This window comes from Dendropsophus ebraccatus, chromosome 6 (genome assembly GCF_027789765.1).
Source record: "Dendropsophus ebraccatus isolate aDenEbr1 chromosome 6, aDenEbr1.pat, whole genome shotgun sequence".
Taxonomy (NCBI): domain Eukaryota; kingdom Metazoa; phylum Chordata; class Amphibia; order Anura; family Hylidae; genus Dendropsophus; species Dendropsophus ebraccatus.
In genome coordinates this window covers 39,617,213-39,641,697 of record NC_091459.1, presented here as the reverse complement: position 1 = coordinate 39,641,697, position 24,485 = coordinate 39,617,213, and the positions used below count along the sequence as shown (strand labels likewise).

At 42.9% G+C, this 24,485-nt stretch overlaps 1 protein-coding gene and 1 non-coding gene across 2 annotated transcripts; one reads left to right on the top strand and one right to left on the bottom strand.

The window, feature by feature from the left end:
• Window positions 1–487: 487 nt before the first annotated feature.
• TUBE1 (tubulin epsilon 1) lies at window positions 488–24,058 on the top strand. The gene is made up of 12 exons (XM_069973637.1): window positions 488–590; window positions 2,220–2,293; window positions 2,894–2,946; window positions 4,609–4,666; window positions 14,152–14,267; window positions 14,746–14,867; window positions 17,215–17,402; window positions 17,960–18,129; window positions 21,247–21,387; window positions 21,830–21,970; window positions 23,059–23,233; window positions 23,720–24,058. The coding sequence occupies exons 1-12, from the start codon at window positions 566–568 to the stop codon at window positions 23,876–23,878; spliced, it is 1,422 nt and encodes a 473-aa protein (XP_069829738.1). The 5' UTR covers window positions 488–565; the 3' UTR covers window positions 23,879–24,058.
• Window positions 22,509–22,699, bottom strand: LOC138796080 (U2 spliceosomal RNA). The gene has a single exon (XR_011363713.1). It is a non-coding gene; the product is annotated as a U2 spliceosomal RNA (small nuclear RNA).
• Window positions 24,059–24,485: the final 427 nt, after the last annotated feature.

The window sequence follows — 24,485 nt, the reverse complement described above, 5'->3', positions numbered from 1 at the left end:
CATTACCAGCACACACACAGCTCTGCTACACCTTCATTATGCACAGTACACACACAGCTCTGCTACACCCCATTACCAGCACACACAGCTCTGCTACACCTTCATTATGCACAGGACACACATAGCTCTGCTACACCTTCATTATGCACAGGACACACATAGCTCTGCTACACCTTCATTATGCACAGTACACACACAGCTCTGCTACACCTGCATTATGCACAGCACACACACACACAGCTCTGCTACACCTTCATTATGCACAGTACACACAGCTCTGCTACACCTTCATTATGCACAGTACACACAGCTCTGCTACACCTTCATTATGCACAGTACACACAGCTCTGCTACACCTGCATTATGCACAGTACATACACAGCTCTCATTATCCTCGTTACACTCATTGCCCCTGATATACACTGCACACATTGGGCGGCTGCTATTGCTGAACGTTTTACGGCTTGACTCCTCCCACACACGTGACTGATCACATGACACGCTGTAAGGTCCTGTTGCTCGGCAGCCCGAAGCGGCCAGTAACGGCGGTTGTTACGGAAGCGGAATGACCCAGTCCATAGTAGTACAAGGTGAGTCCGGCAGAGAGTGATCCGCACAGTCTCCTCTCACCCGTCAGCTCTTCTAGTTACCTGTAAGCTCCTTATACATGGTGGCATTACCATGGAGCGGCTACTGCTGTCTACCAGTAAACCTGTCCTTAGCAACCAATCAGAACTCGGCTTCCATAAACTACTCTGGAATAAAATGAAAGCTGTGCTCTGATTGGTTGCTTTAAGCAGCAAGGTTAGCTATGGCGCCCTCCCTATGCAGTCTGTGAGGGAGTCTGCCGTGAGAGCAGGAGCTGCTGTGCTTTAGCTGTATAATGGTTGTCCGGGGCTTCATAGCTTCCTAGCATCCTGCACAGAGCCCTATAGAGAGCACAAGGTCACATGACTTACCAGCCCATATACAGCTGGGAGAACCAGTGCCCTTGTGTGTCAGCATTTGGACCCCCATCAATAAAAAAATTTCCACTTGTCATATGACAGTTAAAGGGGTAGTTCACAAAAAAAATCTTTCAAATCAACTGGTGCCAGAGATTTGGAGCACTGGTTCAGACTGGAAAAAATACACCACTTCCTGCAGGACATACATCAGCTGATAAGTACTGGTACACTGGAGATTTTTGTAAAAGAAGTAAATTACAAACCTCTGGCACCAGGAGATTCGAAAACATTATTTTTTTTTTAGTAAACTACCACTTTAATTGGGCGACAATGGTGACTTTAACTGCAAGGGATGCGCAGTGATAGATTGTTGTTCCAGGGATTTTGCCGCATCACGACTGATAAATGGCATCGACCTCCACCCAGCAGGTGCAAGAAATTAATACGAGATTAATTTTTTGCAACTTTGGGGTCAGGATCGTGGGTAACTGGATCGCAACACAGCCCCTTTAAAGGGGTAGTGCGGCGGTAAGCAATTATTTACTAAATAACACACATTACAAAGTTATACAACTTTGTAATGTATGTTATGTTAGTGAATTGCCCCCTTCCCCGTGTACCTAGAAGTGTAGTGCTCTATACACACCTGATTCGTGTCGACCCCCGTCCGCCATCTTGGGACAATCATGTCATCTTCGGGCGGCCGGCCGAACCGCTCCGACCTTTCCTAGTGCCAGCCGCCCTCTGCTGCGTCATCAGCTGCTCAGCCGCGATTGGCTGAGCACAGTTATGCTCAGCCAATCACGGTTGAGCAACTGATGACGCAGCAGAGGGGGGTCAGCACGAGGGACGGATGGAGCGGTTTGGCGTAAGCGCAAAAACCCACCAAAGCACAAAATTGCTGATTTTTGATCTCATCACATCCAGAAAGAAATTAATAAAAAGTGATGAAAGAGTTGCATACACAATCAAGGTACAAATAGAAAGTACAGATCATGGCAGAAAAAATGACACCTCACACAGCCCCACAGACCAAAGGATAAAAGCGCTATAAGGATCAGAATAGAGCAACTTTAAACAAATGTAAGTTTTAAAAAAAATTTTTGTTATGGTAATGACATAGATAACATGTCAGCTTTACCACAGGGCAAACAGTGTGAAGACGTTCTCCTGTATCTTTCTACAGATTCACTGTGAAAACTTCACCCGTTTACCCATAATGCTCGGTAGTATATGCTATTTTACCATTAACCATTGTTATTATCCTTCCAGTTGGACAGTGTGGAAATCAGATCGGCTGCAGGTTCTGGGACCTTGCCTTAAGAGAACATGCCGCTGTTAACAAGGTAAAAGTATATGATACTGAAATTATATATAATACATAGCCAAAATAGTAAAAAAAAATAAGAATGTGGGTGCTGGTAGGAATTATACCTCTCGGAGCTTCACGTAACATCTGTAGCTTTCACTAGGAAAAGCAAAGCTGCTTACTATCAGTCAGTATATCACAGTCTGCCCATAGGCTCCCTCTAGTGGTGGCTGCAGGTAGCCAGCATGGGGAGATTCATCAAGCAGATACCCTGTATGGCAGGATTTATGCATATAATATAATAATATGCTTATCTAATAATAAACTCATATAATAACATGCTCATCTCTTGGATCTCTTCTTATTGCGGCCATTTAGCGCGGTATATATTTTTTTATATGTATAGCATATACTGTAAATCGTAAGTTATAGCTGTAACAATTCACATGAAAATGTTAATTGACATACATATCGTTGTTAAAAAAAAAGGATACTGGAGATAGATATCAGGCAACAGGGCTCTTCCAGAAATGTAAGGGTAAGGGGAAATGTGTGTACTTGTTATACTTGTATACTTGGTTTCTACATGTGTGCAGGATGCATAAATGAAGTCAGAATTTTTTTTTTTTTCTTCTAGAAAGGAATATACGATGAAGCACTCTGCAGCTTTTTTAGAAATGTTGATACAAGGTATGTTTCAAAGATTGCTCTGTACATTGTACATTATAAGATCTTGTGGATCCCAAATGACAGCAGAAGAATGCAGAGGCAATGATCTGCCGCGCGGTCCGCTCACCACTCTGCGTCACTAAAGAAAAACCCGGCCTCATAGGCTTACACTATGAGTCCAATTCATCATGTGACACAGAGCTGGGGGGAGGAACACACCGATCCACGGTCTTCTCTCAGCTCGTTGTTACAATCAGTCAGGGTCTCAACACTCAGACCCCGAACAGTCAAAACTTTGACATTTCTTCAGTGCATTTACAGCTTCTCATTTACATATCTAAAAAACTACAAAGTTCCCAAAAATGGCGCTGAGGGTCAAGCTAAGAAAATTACCTTCATCCTCGGTGTGCTACAGGGATATAGGTTCTTATAGGGATATAGATTCTTCTAACCTGCTGATAGTATCCCTTTAAGAAGAATGGGTTTGCTTAAAGCGACTCTGTACCCATAATCTGACCACCAAAAAAACGTGTTTACCTTCGGATAGCTGCTTTTAATCTAAGATCTGTCCTGGGGTCCGTTCGGCAGGTGATGCAGGTATTGTCCTAAAAAAGAACTTTAAATCTTGCAGCCCTGTGTCAAATTGGCGTGGGTTAGAGTGTCTGTGCAATAGGATTGTGACACCCCTCCGTCCCTCCTCTCCGCCCTCCCCATCATTAAGAATGTCCCTAGAACATTTCCTCCTATTCCTCACCTGTTTGAACATGGCACAGGTGCCTTAATGATCCAGCTCATGTGCCGTGTTCACACAGGTGATGAATAGGAGAAAATGTTCCAGGGGCATTCCTAATGATGAGGAGGGCCGGACGGGTGTTGCAATCCTAGGGCATAGATACCCTAGGCCAAGCCAGTTTGACACAGGGCTGCAAGTTTTAAAGTTGTTTTAAGGACAATAACTGCATCACCTGCCGAACGGACCCCAGGACAGATCTTGGATTAAAAGCCGCTATCTGAAGGTACAAGCGGTTCGGGGGGGTTCAGATTGTGGGTACAGAGTCGCTTTAAAACGTTAAAGGACCAGCACACATACAAATATACACACAGACTCTTGTTAAGGGTGGTATATATGGTGACATCAGCACTAAAGCAGTAGTACTAATGTACCCCGATGTGGCTGTAGCCGCATTATATTTTTAAATATATAATAGAGATTCTGCCCTGTCCAGAACACAGACTATACAATTTAGCAGCTTTCTTTATATATTGAAGGGTGACTGACACATAATGACTGCAGAATACCATATACACAATTAATCAATGACCTTACTGAAGCTCCAGCCTTTAGAGCTCCGGTAGGGAACCTTGGCTCTCCAGTTATTGCAAAACTCCAACTCCCATCATGCCTGGACAGCCAAAGCTTTAGCTTTGGCTGTCCAGGCATGATGGGAGTTTGAATTTTGCAACCCCTGCTGTAAACAAAAAACCCTGCAGACCCTCACACCCTATTCTGCACACCCAAGGACAAGTCTACATTGTTTTTTTACTTGCTTTATATGACACTTTTCTCTGTTGTGATCCTAGCTACAGTATAAGATGCTTATTGCTGTCTCAGCAGGGACTTAATAGAAAAGTTATGTCATGTAAAAGCATTCTGTAAGTTGAAATGTTGCTTTTGTCTTCCAGAGCTGACGCTGCTGGAGCAGATGTTCAGAGAGGAAAGATTTGCTCCCTTAAAGCACGTGTAAGACAAATGATGCTGATTACATCCTGAGCCGTTTTACCCATACATCTAATATCATGTCGTAACTAAACACAAAGCACCATCAGATGTTAAACAAATTGCCACTTTTTACACGTTATTTTTTTTTTTGGTCATGAACCATTGTACATTGAGATTATTAATTCCTTACTTGAAGTGGATCGTTTATGTATCTGTTTTCTCACCGAGGGCAGGATACGTATTGTCAAAGTGAATCTGTCATGTTAGTTTGGCTGTCCTTGCTGTTTTAGGAGGTCTGTCACTTCTGAAGTAATATACTGTAGGTTAAAGTGTCACTGTCATGTAAATTTTTTTGCAGAAATCAATAGTACAGGCGGTTTCAACCCCTTAACGACCGCGGGCGTAAGTGTACGCCCCCAAAACCCGTGCCTTAACGCAAACGGGCGTACATTTACGCCCGCGGTTTCCCCGATCGCTGCGTGTACACACGCAGCGATCGGGGAAGATAGCCTGCTATAATGTATAGCAGGCCATCCCTGCTTGTCGGCACGGGGGGTGATTAACCCCTCCCATGCTGACGATCGCCGCTATTGGCTGATCAATTCAGATCAGCCTATGGCGGCGATCTGCAGCTTTCCGGGTCATCGGTGACCCGATGGCCCGGAAAGCAATGGCGGTCGGTGCTGTCCGAGAACGGCATCGACCGCCATTACTGTTAAAAGTAACGGTGCCACGTTCCGATCGCCGTGACCGGCCGGCCGATCACGGCGATATAAGTACCCCATGAAAGGGTTAAATACCTGCTGCGGACACCTCAGCTAGGTAGCTGAGGTGTCCAGAGCAGGTATTGACCCATACTCACCGGATCCAGCGTCCCGATCGCGTCTTCCGGGTTCTGATCGCGTCCTCTTCTTCGTCGGCGTCTTCGTCTTTTTCCGGCGGTCCCCATCGGCAATCATCGGCTCCAGCGTCGTCAAACTTCGGCTTTTTCCGGAGTTTGCGTTCTACTGCCCCCTAGCGGCTGATAAGTGTATATAATACACATATCAGTAGCTATAGGGTTGAAGAAAGTATTTTTTTTTTCTTTTTCCGCACCCTATCGCCGCTGAGTGCTGATCAGCATCGCACGTAAGTGCGCCGCTGATCAGCAACTCCTCCTTTTTGGCGTAGGGTGTTTTTTTCCTATATCCTACAGCCACGGTCTGCTTATAAGTGCCCCACATAAGTGCGGCATTTATCGGCAACTCCTTTCTTGGCGTAGTTTTTTTTTTTATACTTAATGTTAAAAAAACATGTAAAAAACACCATTACACTAAACGGAATAAAGTTTTACACTACACCACTACACATTTACATACCCCATATACCAATCCCCGTATAAAGATGGCCCCCAGGGTGTTTTTGGTGTCGGACGCATACGCTATTATTGCCTCCGACACTGACACTCCGATCCTTCTTTCCTCCATTCATCCTCATCATCCAGTGACGTGTCTGGGGGTAGCGTAGCGTACGCTGCCCCCCAGACACGTCTTTCCGCCAGTACCGTCCCAATAAGAGATCACGCCTCCATCAGTCCGCCGGCGGGTGCCAGCTGCGGAATGCACAAAGGGTTATCCTTCGCCATTCCGCAGTGTGCACGTACCCTTAGAGTGTATGAAGGAAGGGACACCCGAATCCAGCCCGCAGATGCCCCCCCCATCCTCGGAGTTAGTGGGGAGATCGTTGGGGAACTGATCTTCCCACTGCTGGATAAAGGTTACCACCTCTACAGGGATAATTTTTATACCAGCACCCCCTCTTCTGGTCCCTCGCTGCCCGAGCTACTGTAGCTTGCATCCGAACATATCAGAAGTAGTAATAGAGCCCTAATATTTAGCAGCCATGGAGCGAACCCAGCGATTCTGGATATGAAGGACCCCGTATAGCACAAGGGCAACATTTTCCAGGTGACGTCCCCACACTGGAAAACAGGAGACCCCAGAAGAAGTGCAGAGTGTGGCGTAACAGGGGGATCAGGAAGGACACCATTTACCAGTGTGCCACCTGTCCTGATCACCCCGGCCTCTGCATACTGGATCGCTTCAAGGCGCACCACACGTCACTGGGGTTCTACATTGTCCTTATTCCTATTTCAGGGGTCACGTTGATCCAGGGATTATTCTGAATTTTTTCCCTGTGATGAGGCTACTGTCATCTGCCTTACGAGGGTTTTTTGCCTTCCTCTGGATCAACACAGGTTGAATTTGATGGACACCTGTCATTTTCAACCTTATAAACTAATAATTGGCCTAATACCCCCAAATAAATTAGAATTGTCCCTTTTCCCCAGATAAATAGACATGGCCGCCATTCCCATTAGAGGATACCATGATGCAATTACAAAGCCTCTGTGCGGCCAGGACAGTAGAAACCTCACACAAGTGACCCCATTCTGGAAACTACACCCGATAAGGAATCTAACAAGGGGGGCAGCGGGGATATGACCCCCTGGTGACGGCCACATTTTGGAAGTGAAAATGAAAAAAATGGAATTTTTTATTTTCACGGCACATGTTCTACATATGTGCCTGTTACCAGTGGGGTCCATATGCTCACTGCACCCCTTGTTGGATTCCTTATGGGGTGTAGTTTCCAGAATGGGGTCACTTGTGGGGGGTTTCTACTGTCTTGGCAGAACAGGAGCTTTGTAATTGCGACATGGCCTCCATCCTCCATTCCAGCCTCTAAATGGCGCTCTGTCCCTTTGGTGGCTTGCCCTGTGCCCATATGGCACATTATATCCACATGTGGGGTATTTTCGTACTCAGGGGAAATTACCCTACTCGCTTTGCGTTTATTTTCTTTTTTAACCCCTTGTGGAAATGGAAAAAAATCAAGGCTAGACCAACATTTAGTGTAATTTGTTTAAAATTTTTACTCTAAATCATTGATCTTGTCTTGATTTTTTCATTTTCACAAGGGGCTAAAGAATAAAAAAAACACAATTTGTAGAGCAATTTTCCCTGAGTACAGAAATACCCCACATGTGGACATAAAGCGCCATGCGGGTGCAGGGTAAGCCTCCAAAGGGAAGGAGCGCCATTTGGTTTTTTTGAGGCTGGATTTGGCTGGAATGGATTTCGAGGGGCCATGTTGCATTTATAAGGCCCCTGTGTTGCCAAGACAGTTGAAACCCCCCACAAGTGACCCCATTATGGAAACTACACCCCTCAGGGAATGTAACAAGGGGTGTAGTGAGCATATGGACCCCACTGGTGACGGGCACAAATGGGGAACAATGTGGCGTGAAAATGAAATATTACATTTTTTACACTATAATGTTGGTCTAGCCTTGAATTTATCATTTTCACAAGGGGTTAAAAGAGAAAAAAACACACAAAATGTTTAGAGCAATTTCCCCCGAGTCCGTAAATACCCCACATGTGGACATAAAGCGCCATGTGGGCGCAGGGCAAGCCTCCGAAGGGAAGGAGCGCCAATTGGATTTTGGAGGTTGGATTTGGCTAGAATGGATGATGAACGCCATGTCGCATTTACAGAGCCCTGGTGCTGCCAACACAGTGGAAACCCCCCACAAGTGACCCCATTCTGGAAACTGCACCCCTCAGGAAATCTAACAAGGGGTGCAGTGAGGATATGGACCCCTTGATGATGGGCACATTTGTGCCGTGAAAGTGAAAAAATGAAAATTTTCACTTTCACGTCACACTGTTCCACATTTGTGCCCGTCACCAGTGGGGTCCATATGCTCACTGCACCCCTTGTTAGATTCCTTGAGGGGTGTAGTTTCCAGAATGGGGTCACTTGTGGGGGGTTTCCAGTGTTTTGGCAGCACGAGGGCTCTGTAAATGCGACGTGGCCCTTGAAATCCATTCCAGTGAAATCCAGCTTCCAAAAGCCAATTTGCGCTCCTTCCCTTTGGAGGCTCGTCCTGTGCCCGCTTGACACTTTATGTCCACATGTGGGGTATTTCTGTACTCGAGAGAAACTGCGCTACATGTTTTGTGTTTTTTTTTTTTTCCTTTTATCCCTTTGTGAAAATGAAAAATTGAAGGCTAGAACAACGTTTTAGTGTAAAAAATACTTTTGTCTTTTTTCACGCCATATTGTTAGGAAAATCTGCGAAGCACCTGTGGGGTCCAGATGCTCACCGCACCCCTAGTTAAATTCCTTGAGGGGTGTAGTTTTCTGAATGGTGTCCCTTTAGTGGTGTTTTTTAGGTTTTGGCACCCCAGAGCCTCTGCCAACCTGAAGTGGTACAGTCAGAAATGACCAAATATAACGGAGCCATTGAAATGCACTAGGCGCTCCCTTATATCTGAGGCTTGTGGTTGCGTCAAATAGCGCAATAGGGCCACATATGGGGTATTTCTATAAACTGCAGAAACGGGGCAGTAAATATTGGGGTGCATTTCTCTGGTAATAAGTTTATAATTATGAAAAATATTGGACTACAATAAAATCTCTGCACAGAAAATTAAAATTTTCAAATTTCTTACACACTTAGCTTTTATTTCTGTGACTCCCCTAAAGGGTTAAAAAACTTTCTGGATATGCTTTTGCAGAGTTTTGGGGGTGCAGTTTCTGAAATGGGGTGCTTTGTGGGGCTTTCTAACATACAGGCCCCTCAAATACACTTTAAACCTGAACAGGTCCCTAAAAATATCTAATGTTTTACGCTTTCTATTGTCTAAAAAAAATGAAATATAGTTTAATAAATGCCGCCAACATAAAGTAGACATGTTGCTAATGCTATTTAATATATACTTTATGTGGCATAACCATTTTCTGTATAAGCAGAAAAGTTTTAAAGTTGGTAAAATGCATTTTTTTACAATTTTTCATGTTATTTTGGGTTTTTTCATAAAGATTCGTTATAAGTATCGACTCCAATTTACAAGAAATGTGAAGTACAATATGTCACGAGAAAACATTCTCAGAATCAGCCGGATAGGTAAAAGCATCCCGAAGTTATTAATGAATAAAGTGACACAGGTCATATTCATAAAATTTGCTCCGGTCCTTAAGGCCATTTTATGCCCGGTCCTTAAGGGGTTAAGAAACTTTGTAATTGGGTTCATTAGCTGAAAAATTTATTTTTATCATGAGAAAGCAGTGTGAAGCTCTCCCCCCTGTCTTCATGATGGAGAGGGGAGGGGTGGAGGGAGATGAGGCACCAAAACAGGACAACAAAAAGTTAATTTACAGCTACATCACCGGGCTATCTCCTCTGACAGTCAGCACTGACCTCTGAATACAGGCTTTTACACAGGTCCCACTGTGTAATCCTTTGATCTCTGCTGGCGACTAATCTCCCTCCTCCCTTCTCCCCCTCCCCTCTCCATAGAACATACAGGGCCCGACTGATGTAAAAGAGTCGAGATTTCCTGATAATGAGCAGTGAATGAGAAAGAGATAGAGGAGAGGAGTGGGGGGCTGGGGAAAGGCTTTTTGAATGCAGATAATGGCATATTTGCCTAATAAACCCAATTACAAAATTTCTTAAAATCGCCTGGACTATTGATTTCTGCAAAAAAGAAAAAACGACAGTTACTTTTAGAGAAGTTATATGTGAAAGCCAGAGAAGAGCCCTAATTGTCCAATAGCGGCTGCTGCCCATTGGACAGTGATTCATGGATGTGCCTCTGTGCACAGTAATGGGCAGAAATCTGTCAAGCATCAGCGGGTAAGGGGGGCAATGGTGGCTTATGAACACTTATTACTCCTCTCTAGCCATGTACTGCTGGCTTTCAAGCATAACTTTTCCTAACCTGCTGTATAATACCACATAAGTGACTGACTGCTGAAAACAGTACTGGTAAAGATATATCTCATAGCAGGTAGTTACAGCTCGGCTTTCATTCCGCTTATTGTTCTAGTAAACTAAAAACTTGGCAGTTGCTATGGGCAAATCAGAATATGGGCTCATTCACATCATGATTCTACTCTCCATTGCATATATACGTTAACAGCCTCTCAGTGTCAGGTACCAACATATACCGGCACAAATAGCAACGTTTCAACCATAAAACGTCTTCTGATCAAAACGTTGTTGCTTCTTTGCTTGGTGACGCAATAAATCTTTGACACTTTTTGCAAATTTCAAGGAAGCTGTTGGATTCCTTCACATTTCACGTCCTAAAGACATGTCAAAAGTTTTGTTGGGTTAAGGCCTGTAGGTTCAGACCCCCGTTGATTGTTAGATATAGCCAGGAGAAGCCCATTGCTAAGCACTTCAATCCTCAGCTCACTGCGAGAGACTTAACATCGAGACCATCTCCTGTAGCGGGACGGAAAAACAATGATGCGCTATTGGCAACTCTTTCTAACAATCAGTGGGGTCTGAACACCCAGACCCTAACCAATCAAAACTTATAACATGTCTCCAGGACCTAACCAACTAAGGGTCCAGCAGCACCAAGGAGTAAATATTCGTATGGCTTGTTAGAGAGAGGAAGACAAACTCTAGACCGATATCTATTACAGTTGAGCGAACCTCGAGCATGTTTGTGTCCATCCCAACCCGAGTGTGCAGCATTTGTTTACCGATGGCTGAAGAAGTTGGCTGCAGCCTAGGAAGTCCTGGAAAACAGCCTATGGCCAATGGCTGTATCCATGTTTTCCAGGACTCCCTAGGGCTGCATCCAACTTCTTCAGTCGCTGGTAACCAAATGCCACATGCTCAGATTCTCGAGGTTCAATCATCTCTACCAACTATTCTAAACTAAGGCCTTTAGGAACATACAGAATATGATTGGGCTGCATCCAATCATACAAAATCTTCAAAGTATATTAAAGGAGAATTCCGGCAAAATTTTTTATTAAAGTATTGTATTGCCCCCCAAAAGTTATACAAATCACCAATATACACTTATTACGGGTAATGCACATAAAGTGTTTTTTTTCCCTGCACTTACTACTACATCAAGGCTTCACTTCCTGGATAACATGGTGATGTCACGATCCAACTCCCACAGCTGTGCGGGCTGTGGCTGCTGGAGAGGATTATGGCAGAGGGACGCTCAGTGTCCCTCAAGTGCCCTGTGTCCCTCAGTGCCCCCCTGCCATCATCCTCTAGAGCAGCCACAGCCCTCACAGCTCTGAGAGTCGGGTCGTGACATCACCATGTTATCCAGGAAGTGAAGCCTTGATGCAGTAGTAGGTGCAGGGGAAAAAAATCCCATAATAAGTGTATATTGGTAATTTGTATAACTTTTGAGGGGCAATACAATACTTTAATAAAAATTTTCGCCGGACTTCTCCTTTAACCTCTTAAGGACATATGACGTACCGGTACGTCATATGTCCGCACTTGCACTTCAAAGCGGGGCCGCGTGGCGGCCCCGCTTTGAAGTGCCGCGAGTAGCCCGGGACCGCTGCTATTAGCGGGCACGGTCTGATCGCCGTGCCCGCTAATTAGCTAATCGGAGGCAGCTGTCAAAGTTGACAGCTGCCTCCGATTACCGGAGGCAACGTTTCCCTGGTGTCTAGTGGGGGAGATCGCTCCTCCGGGACCTTGTCCCGGAGGAGCGATCTCCGTTACTGATGCCGGCCGGGGACGCGTCCAAGTTGGCGCCGTCCTCGGCTCGGCACTCGTTCGTTTTCGGCTGCAGCAGCCGAAAGCAAACGAGTGCCGATCTCATGGATCTCTGCAGCATATCTATGCTGCAGAGATCTCAATGAGAGATCACAGTGTATATACTAGAAGTCCCCCAGGGGGGCTTCTAGTATATGTGTAAAAAAAAAAAATAAAGTGTTGCTTATAGTAAAAAGCCCCCTCCCCTAATAAAAGTCTGAATCACCCCCCTTTTCCCAGGTTTTAAATAAAAGTAAACAAATAAATAAATAAATAAACATGTTTGGTATCGCCGCGTGCGTAATCGCCCGAACTATTAATTAATCACATTCCTGATCTCGTACGGTAAACGGCGTCAGCGCAAAAAAAATCCCAAAGTGCAAAATTGCGCATTTTTGGTTGCATCAAATCCAGAAAAAATGTAATAAAAAGCGATCAAAAAGACGTATATGGGCAATAAAGGTACCGATAGAAAGATCACATCATGGCGCAAAAAATTACACCTCGCACAGCCCCATAGACCAAAGGATAAAAGCGCTATAAGCCTGGGAATGGAGCGATTTTAAGGAACGTATATTGGTTAACAACGGTTTGAATTTTTTACAGGCCATCAGATACAATATAAGTTATACATGTTATATATCGTTTTAATCGTAACGACTTGAGGAACATATATAACAAGTCAGTTTTACCCCAGGGCGAATGGCGTAAAAACACATTTCCCCCAAATAAAAGAAATGCGTTTTTCAATTTCACCACACTTTGAATTTTTTTCTGGTTTCGCAGAGTACTTTATGCAAAAATTCAGCCTATAATTGCAAAGTACAATTAGTGACGCAAAAAATAAGGGGTCATGTGGGTTTCTAGGTGGAAAAATGCAAGTGCTATGACCTTTTAAACACAAGGAGGAAAAACCGAAAACGTAAAAACGAAAATGGGCCATGTCCTGAAAGGGTTAAAGAGTCCGTCGTATTTTTAATTTTTTTTTGCAGAAATCAATAGTCCAGGCGATTTTAAGAAACTTTGTAATTGGGTTTATTAGCCAAATCTGCCATTATCTGCATTTAAAAAGCATTTTCCCAGGTCCCCCCCTCCCTCCTCTTTTCCATCCACTGCAAAAATTAAGGAAATTGTGACTTGTTGCATCAGACGTACCCTGTCTGCTCTAGGGAGAGGGGAGGGGGGGGAGGAGGAAGGAGGGAGTTAGACGGCAGCAGAAAGCAGATAACAGAGGATTTTAGGCACGGAGCTGGGTGACAGCTGTAATCAGAGGTCAGTGCTGACTGTCAGAGGAGATAAAGGGTGACACAGTGACACACAGTGATTCACAAATGCTTAGGTACTATTTTGGACCCCCTAAGGCTTGATAAAGACCCATAGGGGGACAAAACTTGAGAATTTTAATTTTAAATAAAGATTTTTTTTTTGTGTGTGTGTGTTAAAGATGCTGTTGGACTTCTCTATTTATGTATGTCTCTAGAACATGTCAAAAGTTTTTTTTTTCCAAGTACGCATTTAATAATTATTCATTAGCCAAAGAAGTCCCATTCCAATGAGAGACATACCCATGTAGTTTATATTTGCAGAGGTTGCATGATCTTTTCTATAGACTTTATTGAAACAGTCCATACCTTTTTTTAAAGGGGTTATCCAGGATTAAGAAGACATGGCTACTTTCTTCCAAAAACATCACCACTGTTAAGCTGAAGTTGTGTGTGGAATTGCAGCTTAGTTCCATTGAAGTGAATTGAGACAGGTTGCAATACCACACACAACCTGTGGACAGATGTAGGACTGTTTTTGGAAGAGCGCAAAATAACCCCTTTGATGAGCGCACTGGAAGTAATTTGACTAATATCTGTTTATTAGGAAGTAGCTAATGCGTTATTTGCATTATACATAAAGTGTAAACTCTATTATTTCTCCTTAGGCTGTTTTAATAGACATGGAAGAAGGCGTGGTCAATGAAATATTGCAAGGGCCACTTCGAGACTTATTTGAGAGCAAACAATTCATTACTGATGTATCGGGATCAGGAAATAATTGGTAGGTACGCCACTATTATGAACAACATGGCTGCTGCTCCATTCACTCTCTGTGTGACTGCAGAATAAAACAGTTGTTGTTGGAAGTCCCACAGCAAGTTAATGGCATTGCGGTCGAGCATTGACGCTGCCACTACTACACGGGGGAGAAGGGGCTCATGGTCTTGTGATTTGTGGAGGTCCCAACAGACAGACTCCCACCTCAGCTACCTTATTAGCCACTTATCACCTATTCTGCAGCTAGAATTCTGCAGAATGTCATTGTATTTTGGGAGCTCAGAAGTTGGTACACTGTTAGAATCGACTGTACGCTGATAAGTGGCATGTTAGACAGCAGAATAGGCTAAACCACTATCCAAACCAGAATTGATTTACTAGTATTAAAAGCAGCCATGTCTATGTTTTCAGAAAACAACAAGACAAAGATAAATTAGTCCAAAAACATTATATAAAATCTTTTTCTTGGTATATTTTCCCAGGGCAGTTGGCCACAAACTGTATGGTTGCCAATATCGGGAGCAAATTGTGGAGAACCTAAGGAGGACAGCAGAACAGTGTGATTGCCTGCAGTGTTTCTTCGTGATTCATTCTATGGGAGGAGGTAAAAACTGGATTTCATTGCACATGTACCTGGTCATAATTTTATTATATATACACGACTGTTCAAAAGTTTGGGGTCACCCAAACAATTTTGTGTTTTCCATGAAAAGTCACACTTCTTCACCACCATACCTTGTGAAATGAATAGATAATAGAGTCAAGGTCAGAAATAATGATTTGTATTTGAAATAACATTGTTTTTACATCAAACTTTCCTTTCGTCAAAGAATCCACCTTTTGCAGCAATTACAGCATTGCACACCTTTGGCATTCTAGCTATTAATCTGTTGAGGTAAGCTGGAGAAATTGCACCCCACGCTTCTAGAAGCAGCTCCCACAAGTTGGATTGGTTGGATGGGCACTTCTGGCGTACCATACGGTCAAGCTGCTCCCACAACAGCTCAATGGGGTTCAGATCTGGTGACTGCGCTGGCCACTCCATTACCGATAGAATACCAGCTGCCTGCTTCTGCTGTAAATAGTTCTTGCACAATTTGGAGGTGTGTTTAGGGTCATTGTCCTGTTGTAGGATGAAATTGGCTCCAATCAAGCGCTGTCCACTGGGTATGGCATGGCGGTGCAGAGTGATAGCCTTCCTTATTCAGAATCCCTTTTACCCTGTACAAATCTCCCACCTTACCAGCACCAAAGCAACCCCAGACTATCACATTACCTCCACCATGCTTAACAGATGGCGTCAGGCATTCTTCCAGTATCTTTTCATTTGTTCTGCATCTCACAAACGTTCTTCTTTCTGATCCAAACACCTCAAACTTGGATTCATCCGTCCACAACACTTTTTTCCAGTCTTCCTCTGTCCAATGTCTGTGTTCTTTTGCCCATCTTAATCTTTTTCTTTTATTGGCCAGTCTCAGATATGGCTTTTTCTTTGCCACTCTGCCCTGAAGCCCAAAATCCCGCAGCCACCTCTTCACTGTAGATGTTGACACTGGTGTTTTGCGGGTACTATTTAGTGAAGATGCCAGTTGGGGACCTGTGAGGCGTCTGTTTCTCAAACTAGAGACTCTAATGTGCTTATCTTCTTGCTTAGTTGTGCAACGCGGCCTCCCACTTCTTTTTCTACTCTGGTTAGAGCCTGTTTGTGCTGTCGTCTGAAGGGAGTAGTAAACACCGTTGTAGGAAATCTTCAATTTCTTAACAATTTCTCGCATGGAATAGCATTCATTTCTAAGAACAAGAATAGACTCTCGAGTTTCAGATGAAAGTTCTCCTTTTCTGGCCATTTTGAGCGTTTAATTGACCCCACAAATGTGATGCTCCAGAAACACAATCTGCTCAAAGGAAGGTCAGTTTTGTAGCTTCTGTAACGAGCTAGACTGTTTTCAGATGTGTGAACATGATTGCACAAGGGTTTTCTAATCATCAATTAGCCTTCTGAGCCAATGACCAAACACATTGTACCATTAGAAGACTGGAGTGATAGTTGATGGAAATGGGCCTCTATACACCTATGTAGATATTGCACCAAAAACCAGACATTTGCAGCTAGAATAGTCATTTACCACATTAGCAATGTATAGAGTGTATTTGTTTAAAGTTAGGACTAGTTTAAGTTATCTTCATTGAAAAGTACAGTGCTTTTCCTTCAAAAATAAGGACATTTCAATGTGACCCCAAACTTTTGAACAGTAGTGTGTGTGTATGTATGTATGTATGTATGTGTATATATATATATATATATATATATATATATATATATATATATATATATATATATATATATATATATGTGTGTGTGTAAATATATCCATAATACCATTCATTAGAACAGGGATGGGGAACCTTCCCCCCTCCAGCTATTGCAAAACTACAATTCCCATTATGCCTTGACAGCTGAGGCTTCTGCTTTCCAGGCATGATGGGAATTGTAGTTTTACAATAGCTGAAGGGCCAAAAGTTCCCCATTATTGCATTTGAATGTCCACACTAAGGGTACTGTTACACGATGCAACTATTGGCCGTAATCTACCGATTACCGGACGATATTTATTTCGTGTAATAGCACATGCAGAAAGGCACGATGCATGATGTCGGCTAATCCTTGCCTTTTTGAATTAACCAAAATCCCTATAACGATAGCGTCAGACTGCTTCGTGCAACAGGAGCGGCAGCAGCAGCAGACCGCCGCTATCTTCTGTGGGCTTTTTAGATAGTCTGGATAGTTCCCTGCCAGGAGCAAGCATGCGCTGACAAGTCGCCGCTCGCTTGCTCCTACATATCTGGTCGTCTAATACAGTCCTCAGTCGGAAAAGTCTTTTTCAGGCTCTATTTAAGCCAAAGCTTTTAGTGTTTCTTCATTTTATGTTGTAACTCCTTTTTGCCCTCAGGCACAGGCTCTGGCTTAGGTACATTTGTACTGAATGTGCTAGAGGATGAGTTCCCTGAAGTATACAGATTTGTCACTTCTGTCTATCCATCAGCCGAGGATGACGTTATCACTTCTCCATACAACAGTGTTTTAGCCATGAGGGAACTTACAGAACATGCTGACTGTGTGCTGCCCATTGAAAATCAAGTAAGATGTTTTTCTGTTTTCCAGGGAAATTTTAAAAAAAATGTAATAGGGTCAGGTGTCTGAAAAGTAAAGGACGTATTACAGAGGGCGACTATCAGCTAAACAAGGCAATTATTGCCCTGTGTAAGGGCCCTATTACATCAGCAGATTATCTGACAGAAGTTGTTTTTTAGGACAATAACTGCATCACCTGCCAAATGGACCCCAGGACAGATCTTGGATTAAAAGCAGCTATCTGACTGTACAAGTGGTTTGTAGGGGGGGTCAGATTGTGGGTACAGAGTCACTTTAATAAAATCAGTCAGATAATCTGCTGGTGTAATAGGGCCCTTAGAGACTGATTTGTAGGCTGATTTCTGGAAATGTGGGTCCCTAAGGATGTGTTCACACATGCATTTTCATAGCCTTACAGCGTTCATCACGCAGAATAATTGACATGGATAATTTTATAGTTACAGGTGCAGTGATACCATCTTTATTTCTTTTAGTAAAGTGTAATGTATGAAATTTTGTTATAAATGTTTGAATAATCTTCCTTTTTTTGTTTTTTCTTTTAGTCTTTAGTTGACATTGTGAATAAAATTCACCAGATGGCAAGTTCTGGAAAGCTTGGAGTTGTGAAGCCAAATAGTCTGGTTACTTCTAATAAACGTGGTGTTAAAGAGAATGAGAAACCGTTTGATGCCATGAACAACATTGTGGCTAATTTACTCCTCAATCTGACTAGGTAACCTGCTTACTATAGCTTATGTTCTGTCCAGAGTTGGCCTGTATGCACCAGGTTAGAAAAACCAAGTGGCAAAAATGTATTTTATGTCATCCCCTCTTTTCAGCAAAGTATCTTAAGTCCAGCCAAAAATATTTTTTAATATGTTCTTACTTATGGAGATTTCGAATTCTCTGAAATACCGTGATGTCACGAATCAGGTGTAATTCCTATGGAGTGTCCATCAGGGGGCACACTTATATATATATATATATATATATATATATATATATATATATATATATATATAATATGAGAGAGAAATGACAATGAGTACTATTGACTTCTATATATAGTGCACCCCTTGCTGGACACTCTATTAAATCAATTGATGTGTGTGTAAAAATGTTATGTACAGTACATTTTGATTGAATACATTTATGGAATACTTTGGGGAGCAAGTGTCCTTGCTCCCCAAAGTATCCCATAAATGTGTTCAATGAATACATTTAGAGGGCACCTATGCATTTACCTCCCCCCTCCCTCCCTCCCTGCTCGGTGCTGGACACATATACACAGTACTACTCCTCCCATCATCTGCTCATAGCATTAGCAGATGATGGGAGGGCACCATGAGCAGATGATGGGGGAGAAGTACCTGTGCTATCCCCATCACATCGCCGCTGCCTGCGCCGCACTTCGCACAAGGGCTGCTTCATGCCCCCTCCGCTCCCCCTCCTCCCCCCAGCTTCAAACTATGCTCACACTGTATGTCGGCCCTCCCCCACCTCGCAGGGAGCACGGCACTCCCGGTGCTTCCTGATGTCCCTGGCCGGGCGGCCGGCGGTGGGGAATCAGCAGCGGGATAGTTTGAAGCTGGGAGGAGGAGGAAGAGCGGAGGGGGCATGAAACAGCCCTTGTGTGAGGTGCGGCAGGGGCGGAGATGTGATGGGGATAGCACAGGTACTACTCCCCCATCATCTGCTCATACTATGAGCATATGATGGGAGGAGTAGTACAGTGCAGGTATGGCTGGGAGGGGGGTATGCGGACTGTTTAGGGATGGCCCTGGTACTACTCCTCCCATCATCTGCTCATACTATGAGCAGATAATGGGAGGAGTAGTACTGTGTATATGTGTCCAGCACTGAGGAGGCAGGGGGGAGGTAGATGCATAGGCACCTCTCTCTCTCCCTGCTCGGTGCCCTCCAAATGTATTCATTGAATACATTTATAGGATACTTTGGGGAGCAAGGACACTTGCTCCCCAAAGTATTCCATAAATGTATTCAATCAAAACGTACTGTACATAACATTTTTACATACACATCAATTGATTCAATAGAGTGTCCAGCAAGAGGCGCACTATATAGTCAATAATACTCATTGACTTCTATATATAGTGCGTCCCCTGCTGGACACTCTATAAGAATTACACCCTGATTTGTGACGTCACAGTATTTCAAAGAATTTGAAGTCTCCATGATCTACTAAATTAAGGGAAATAGCAGTATATGTGCATTTCCCATAATTAATGTATATTAGAAATTTGTCTAACTTTCCATAAGTAATAACATATTAAAAAATACTTTTGGCCGGAGTTGTTCTTTAATGGGAGCTACTTAAGTTGTGTAACTTGCTGTATTTAGCATTTTTTTAATTTCCAACCATCTCCAGGCGGCCATGAAGAGGCCAGAGGGGGCTTGGGGAGTCCTTAATCAGAAGATAGGTGCAAGTCCCAGAGGTGGGACCAGCATCTAGGGGACAATTGTGGATATGCCATAAGTGTCCCAGATGGGTATTTAAAAGTGACACTTTCACCCCCTTTTGTGCATTTTGACATCTCTACACAGGGGTAATGGGTAAATTTAGCAGTTTTCACACCTTATTTTATATCATACGTCATGGTGCATGTTTAGTAATCTTTTATGAACAGCAGATTGTGTTAAGTGGACGGGGCCTCGTGGCAGTAGCGCCACATAGCCCCGCCCACAATTGCACCATTGGCCCCATCCCCTTGGCGGCCATTGGTGGGCCGACCTAGAGGGGGTGGGGCCTAGACCTTTAGGCCAGCCTGTTCCAATGGTTGGTGAGAGTTTGGGGCCAACGGTGGAGTTGTGGGTGGGGCTAAGTGGCGCTAATGCCGCGAGGCCCTGCCCACTTAACATAATCTGCAGTTGATAAAAGATGACTTTTTACTTGAACAAGCACCATAACGTTAGATATAAAATAAGGTATGAAAACCGCTAAATTTACCCATTTTTTTTTTAAATCTGTCACTTTGTGAGAATACCTTTTTATAATGCAATTATCTATAGAAGTAATGGATTCAAGAGGATTTTTTTCATATTACAATTTTTTGAAAAATATTCCATGAAAATCCATTTTTTCAGTAACTCTGTGGTCACTATGTATTACTCTGGTTCTGCAGTTTTTAAAAACATCCAATGTGTCGCTCTAGTGTGCTCTCTAACAACCAGTCCCAATTTTTACACTAAAGCATTGCTTTAGCCCCTAAGAAAATGCTTTTTGGGTACATGCAAGGGCTCACAAGGGAAGGCCTGCCCTTAGGCTTTTGAAGGCCAGGTTTTACTGGATTTGTTTTAGGGTGCAGTGATGTGGGAGCAGACTCCTTGAAAATTTAGGAAAGTTCCCTGCTCGTCTGCACATTGGTGTAACACGTACACATAGTACAATGCCATCTGTATGATGTGCATGGTCACCCTTGATTTCCACATATCACTGAAGTGCTTCAGGACATTATCCACCCCTCCCATGATCCTATTGTAGTCCAGACCTTTGTCCTAACCTGCCAAGAGAAAGTCCAGAATTATTGCAATATATAGATGAAAAGGATTTGGAAGGAGGGGGCCCAACCAGGAACAGAAGTTCTTCTAGATTTTGAAGTACAGTAGATTTGTTACCTTCCTACTGCTGCTATGTAATTTTGATGACTGCAGAGGACAGCCCCTCCTGCTATTACAATGGACTTTTCAGCAGCCATGTAAAGAAGCGTAGACCCTGAAGGTCCATATGCAGAACTGGACCCTGATGTAGCAGATCTCTTGTCATTGGAAGAAGGAAGAGTCTGTCCACTTTCAGTTGGTTGGTAATACTCTGTGTCTTTCTTTCACTCAGCTCTTCAAGGTTTGAAGGACCACTTAATATGGATCTCAATGAAATTACAATGAACTTAGTCCCTTTTCCACATCTTCATTACCTCACCTCAAGCCTGACACCTCTCTATACACTGGCTGATGTGAATGTGCCAACAAGAAGGTAAGACCTGTGATATTCTCTCTCTCTCTCTCTCTCTCTCGTCCATTTATATTGTACTAGTTACATAATAAAAATCGTGGCTAATGTGACTGTATCAATACTACATGTAGTTTTATTGTCATTTATTGGATCACTCTCTTAGGAAGTCTTCCCTGTATGGTTTAGGAATCTCATTACATCACTGTTTGGTCTGCCAGGAAACAGCTGTAAATGAGCCACCCTGGAGCGCGCTTCATAGCACCTTAGAGACCCATGACGTACAGTTACGTCAGAGGTCGTCTGATGACAGACATCCATGACTTAATTGTACGTCATGGGTCGTCTAGGGGCTAAATCCTATATTATAGAAAAATGGCTGACCGTAGAGAGTACACTACAATAAAATGCTTTAAGAGTTGCTTTTGCATTCACATTCATTCATTCTACACACATATTTATACAGGTTGGATCAGATGTTTTCAGATGCCTTTAACAAAGATCATCAGTTAATCCGAGCAGACCCCAAACACAGTCTCTACCTAGCCTGTGCTCTGATGGTGAGAGGAAATGTCCATATATCAGACCTCCGCAGAAATATTGAACGGTAAGCATGAGAAGGAGTTATCTGTGAATAATATATTGGTAATCCATATTGTTTTTCCTAATCTTAATCCATTGTGGAAAGGGTAAAGTCAGTTTACGTGCAATTTTTGACATATCACTTGCACTGTGTATGACATATCACTTGCACTGTGTATGACATATCACTTGCACTGTGTATGAACAAAGTCATGTCGGCCGGGCTGAGTGTGTGTCGGCGGCGGGGGTGGCCGTTTGGGGTTCACACATTTGTTTTAAAAGACACACCAAGTCCCCCACACACACACTTTGGGGGGGGGGGGGAATGCATCTTAAAAAACAGAAAATATGGTATACTTTCTAGTGCGGAATCTGTAACCAATAAGCTATGCATGAACGTAGATGCAACCAATCTGATAATCTCTAAAAATAAATAAACATAACTATTTTCCTCAAACAACACAAACAGTTTGTGCTATTACAAATCAGCCCCATTCATTCTGCTGCTGTCCCACGCAAAAACTATAGACACTATTTTTGATACAACCCAACAGTTTTTTTTTTTTTTGTGCACTGAACCTGGAAGCACTGCAATGCCAGGTCAATGCTCTGAGAGGACAGCGCAAGCTCTTTTACCATCTCCCTGTTCTAAAATTCCATTTAATATATGGTCCCCAGATCGGGGACGTATCAGATATTAAACTGATAAGAACAGATACTACACTTGATCTTAGCCAAAAGGCCGAGAAGCAATAGCTCTGTTTTGTTTTTTGCTTTTTTATTCTGGATAACCCCTTTAAGGTAAATAATCAGTTTTTATAAAAACTAAATTTGTTGGAAGCTATTTTCACATTGGTTTAACATGCCACATTTCCAGCCAAGTTTCACATATGGTTTTTAAAAACTAATCCTATGCATATTAATGAGTGCTAGCAGGACTGGGGCCCAAGAGCCTCAAGAAAACATCTGCCAAAAGATGATTCTACTTGATACGCATTTTCTCTGCAGATATATAGTAATATATTCAAATGAATGGTTCAGCGATTTATTTATCAAAAATAATTTTTCCCATCCCACATGATTAACATAAACTGTAAATGTATTTTATTTTAGGCTAAAACCTTCGCTGCAGTTTGTGTCCTGGAACCAAGAAGGATGGAAAACGAGTCTGTGTTCTGTCCCTCCTGTCGGTCATACCCATTCTCTCCTGGCTCTAGCCAACAACACGTGTGTAAAACCCACATTTATAGATCTCAAAGACCGGTTCACTAGACTGTACAGAAAGAAGGTATGTAGATAACTGTTAGCTGGGGATATTAGGATACACTTGTTTCATCATGTTTTATGCTTTACATATTCTATACAAGGAACGTTGTAGAAATGTGGATTTTAAACTTTATGGGTAAACCTGCAGAATAGAGGATTGTAGAGTTTTAGGGTCTGTTTACACACAGATTATCTGACAGATATCTGCCAGATTTTTGCAGCCAAAACCAGAAATGGATTTGAAAAAAAGAGAAATCTCGTCTTTCCTATATGACCTGTTCCCTGTTTATAGTCCATTCCTGGCTTTGGTTGCAAAAATCTGTCAGATAAATCTGTGTGTAAACGGACCCCTAGGCACTTGTAGTTTTATGTAAACTGATCCTGTAGTTAATGATGCTGTGAGCAGGTACATAAGTATAGCTAATAGTGTTAATGCAGCAATATGTAACTATCATTTATCCCATGAAGCCATGTGACTCAGCTGATTGACTGCTTTTCATCACTGTAGGCTCATCTGCACCATTACCTTCAAGTGGACGGCATGGAACAGAGCTGCTTTACAGATGCTCTCTCATCTTTATCCTCCCTAATCGATGAGTACAACCAGCTTGATGCATCTAAGGGGCTAGCTATGCCTGACCCGCCTAGAATTAACATAGCAGTTTAACTGTATTTTATAGACTATTGTTTAATTTGTAAAGTATGAATATATTTTATATAAGGTAGTTGGGTTACAGACACTATACCAATTCTAACCTGCATTTGGGGCCTTGAAAAAAATGTTTATGCTGCTTTTGTATTTTCCCTTGGGTATTTATTAAAGTACTACTTGCTAATTTTTCAATTTCATCTTGGACATAGTTTATATTTTTCAACATCTATTTATTGTGTAGAGTATTTTACTTTTTTTTTTACTGAAATTGAAAATAAATCCATTTGGAATAAGAGAGTTTGTACTTTTACTTTAAAATCATTCAGGACTCTATAAAGCAGGGACTTTTAATGGAGGTACTACACTAATAATGGCAGCCCTACATTATCAGTGTAGGCTCTGTACTTACAATAGGTTAGGGACCTGTGATTGGTCATGGTCTCCTGGACAGAGGTGAGTGCTCCTTACCCTCCTTTTCCTGCTTCCCTTTCCTGCATCTCCTGGACTGTGGTGAGCGCTCCTGACCCTCCTTTTCCTGCATCTCCTGGACAGAGGTAAGCGCTCCTGACCCTCCTTTTCCTGCATCTCCTGGACAGAGGTGAGCGCTCCTGACCCTCCTTTT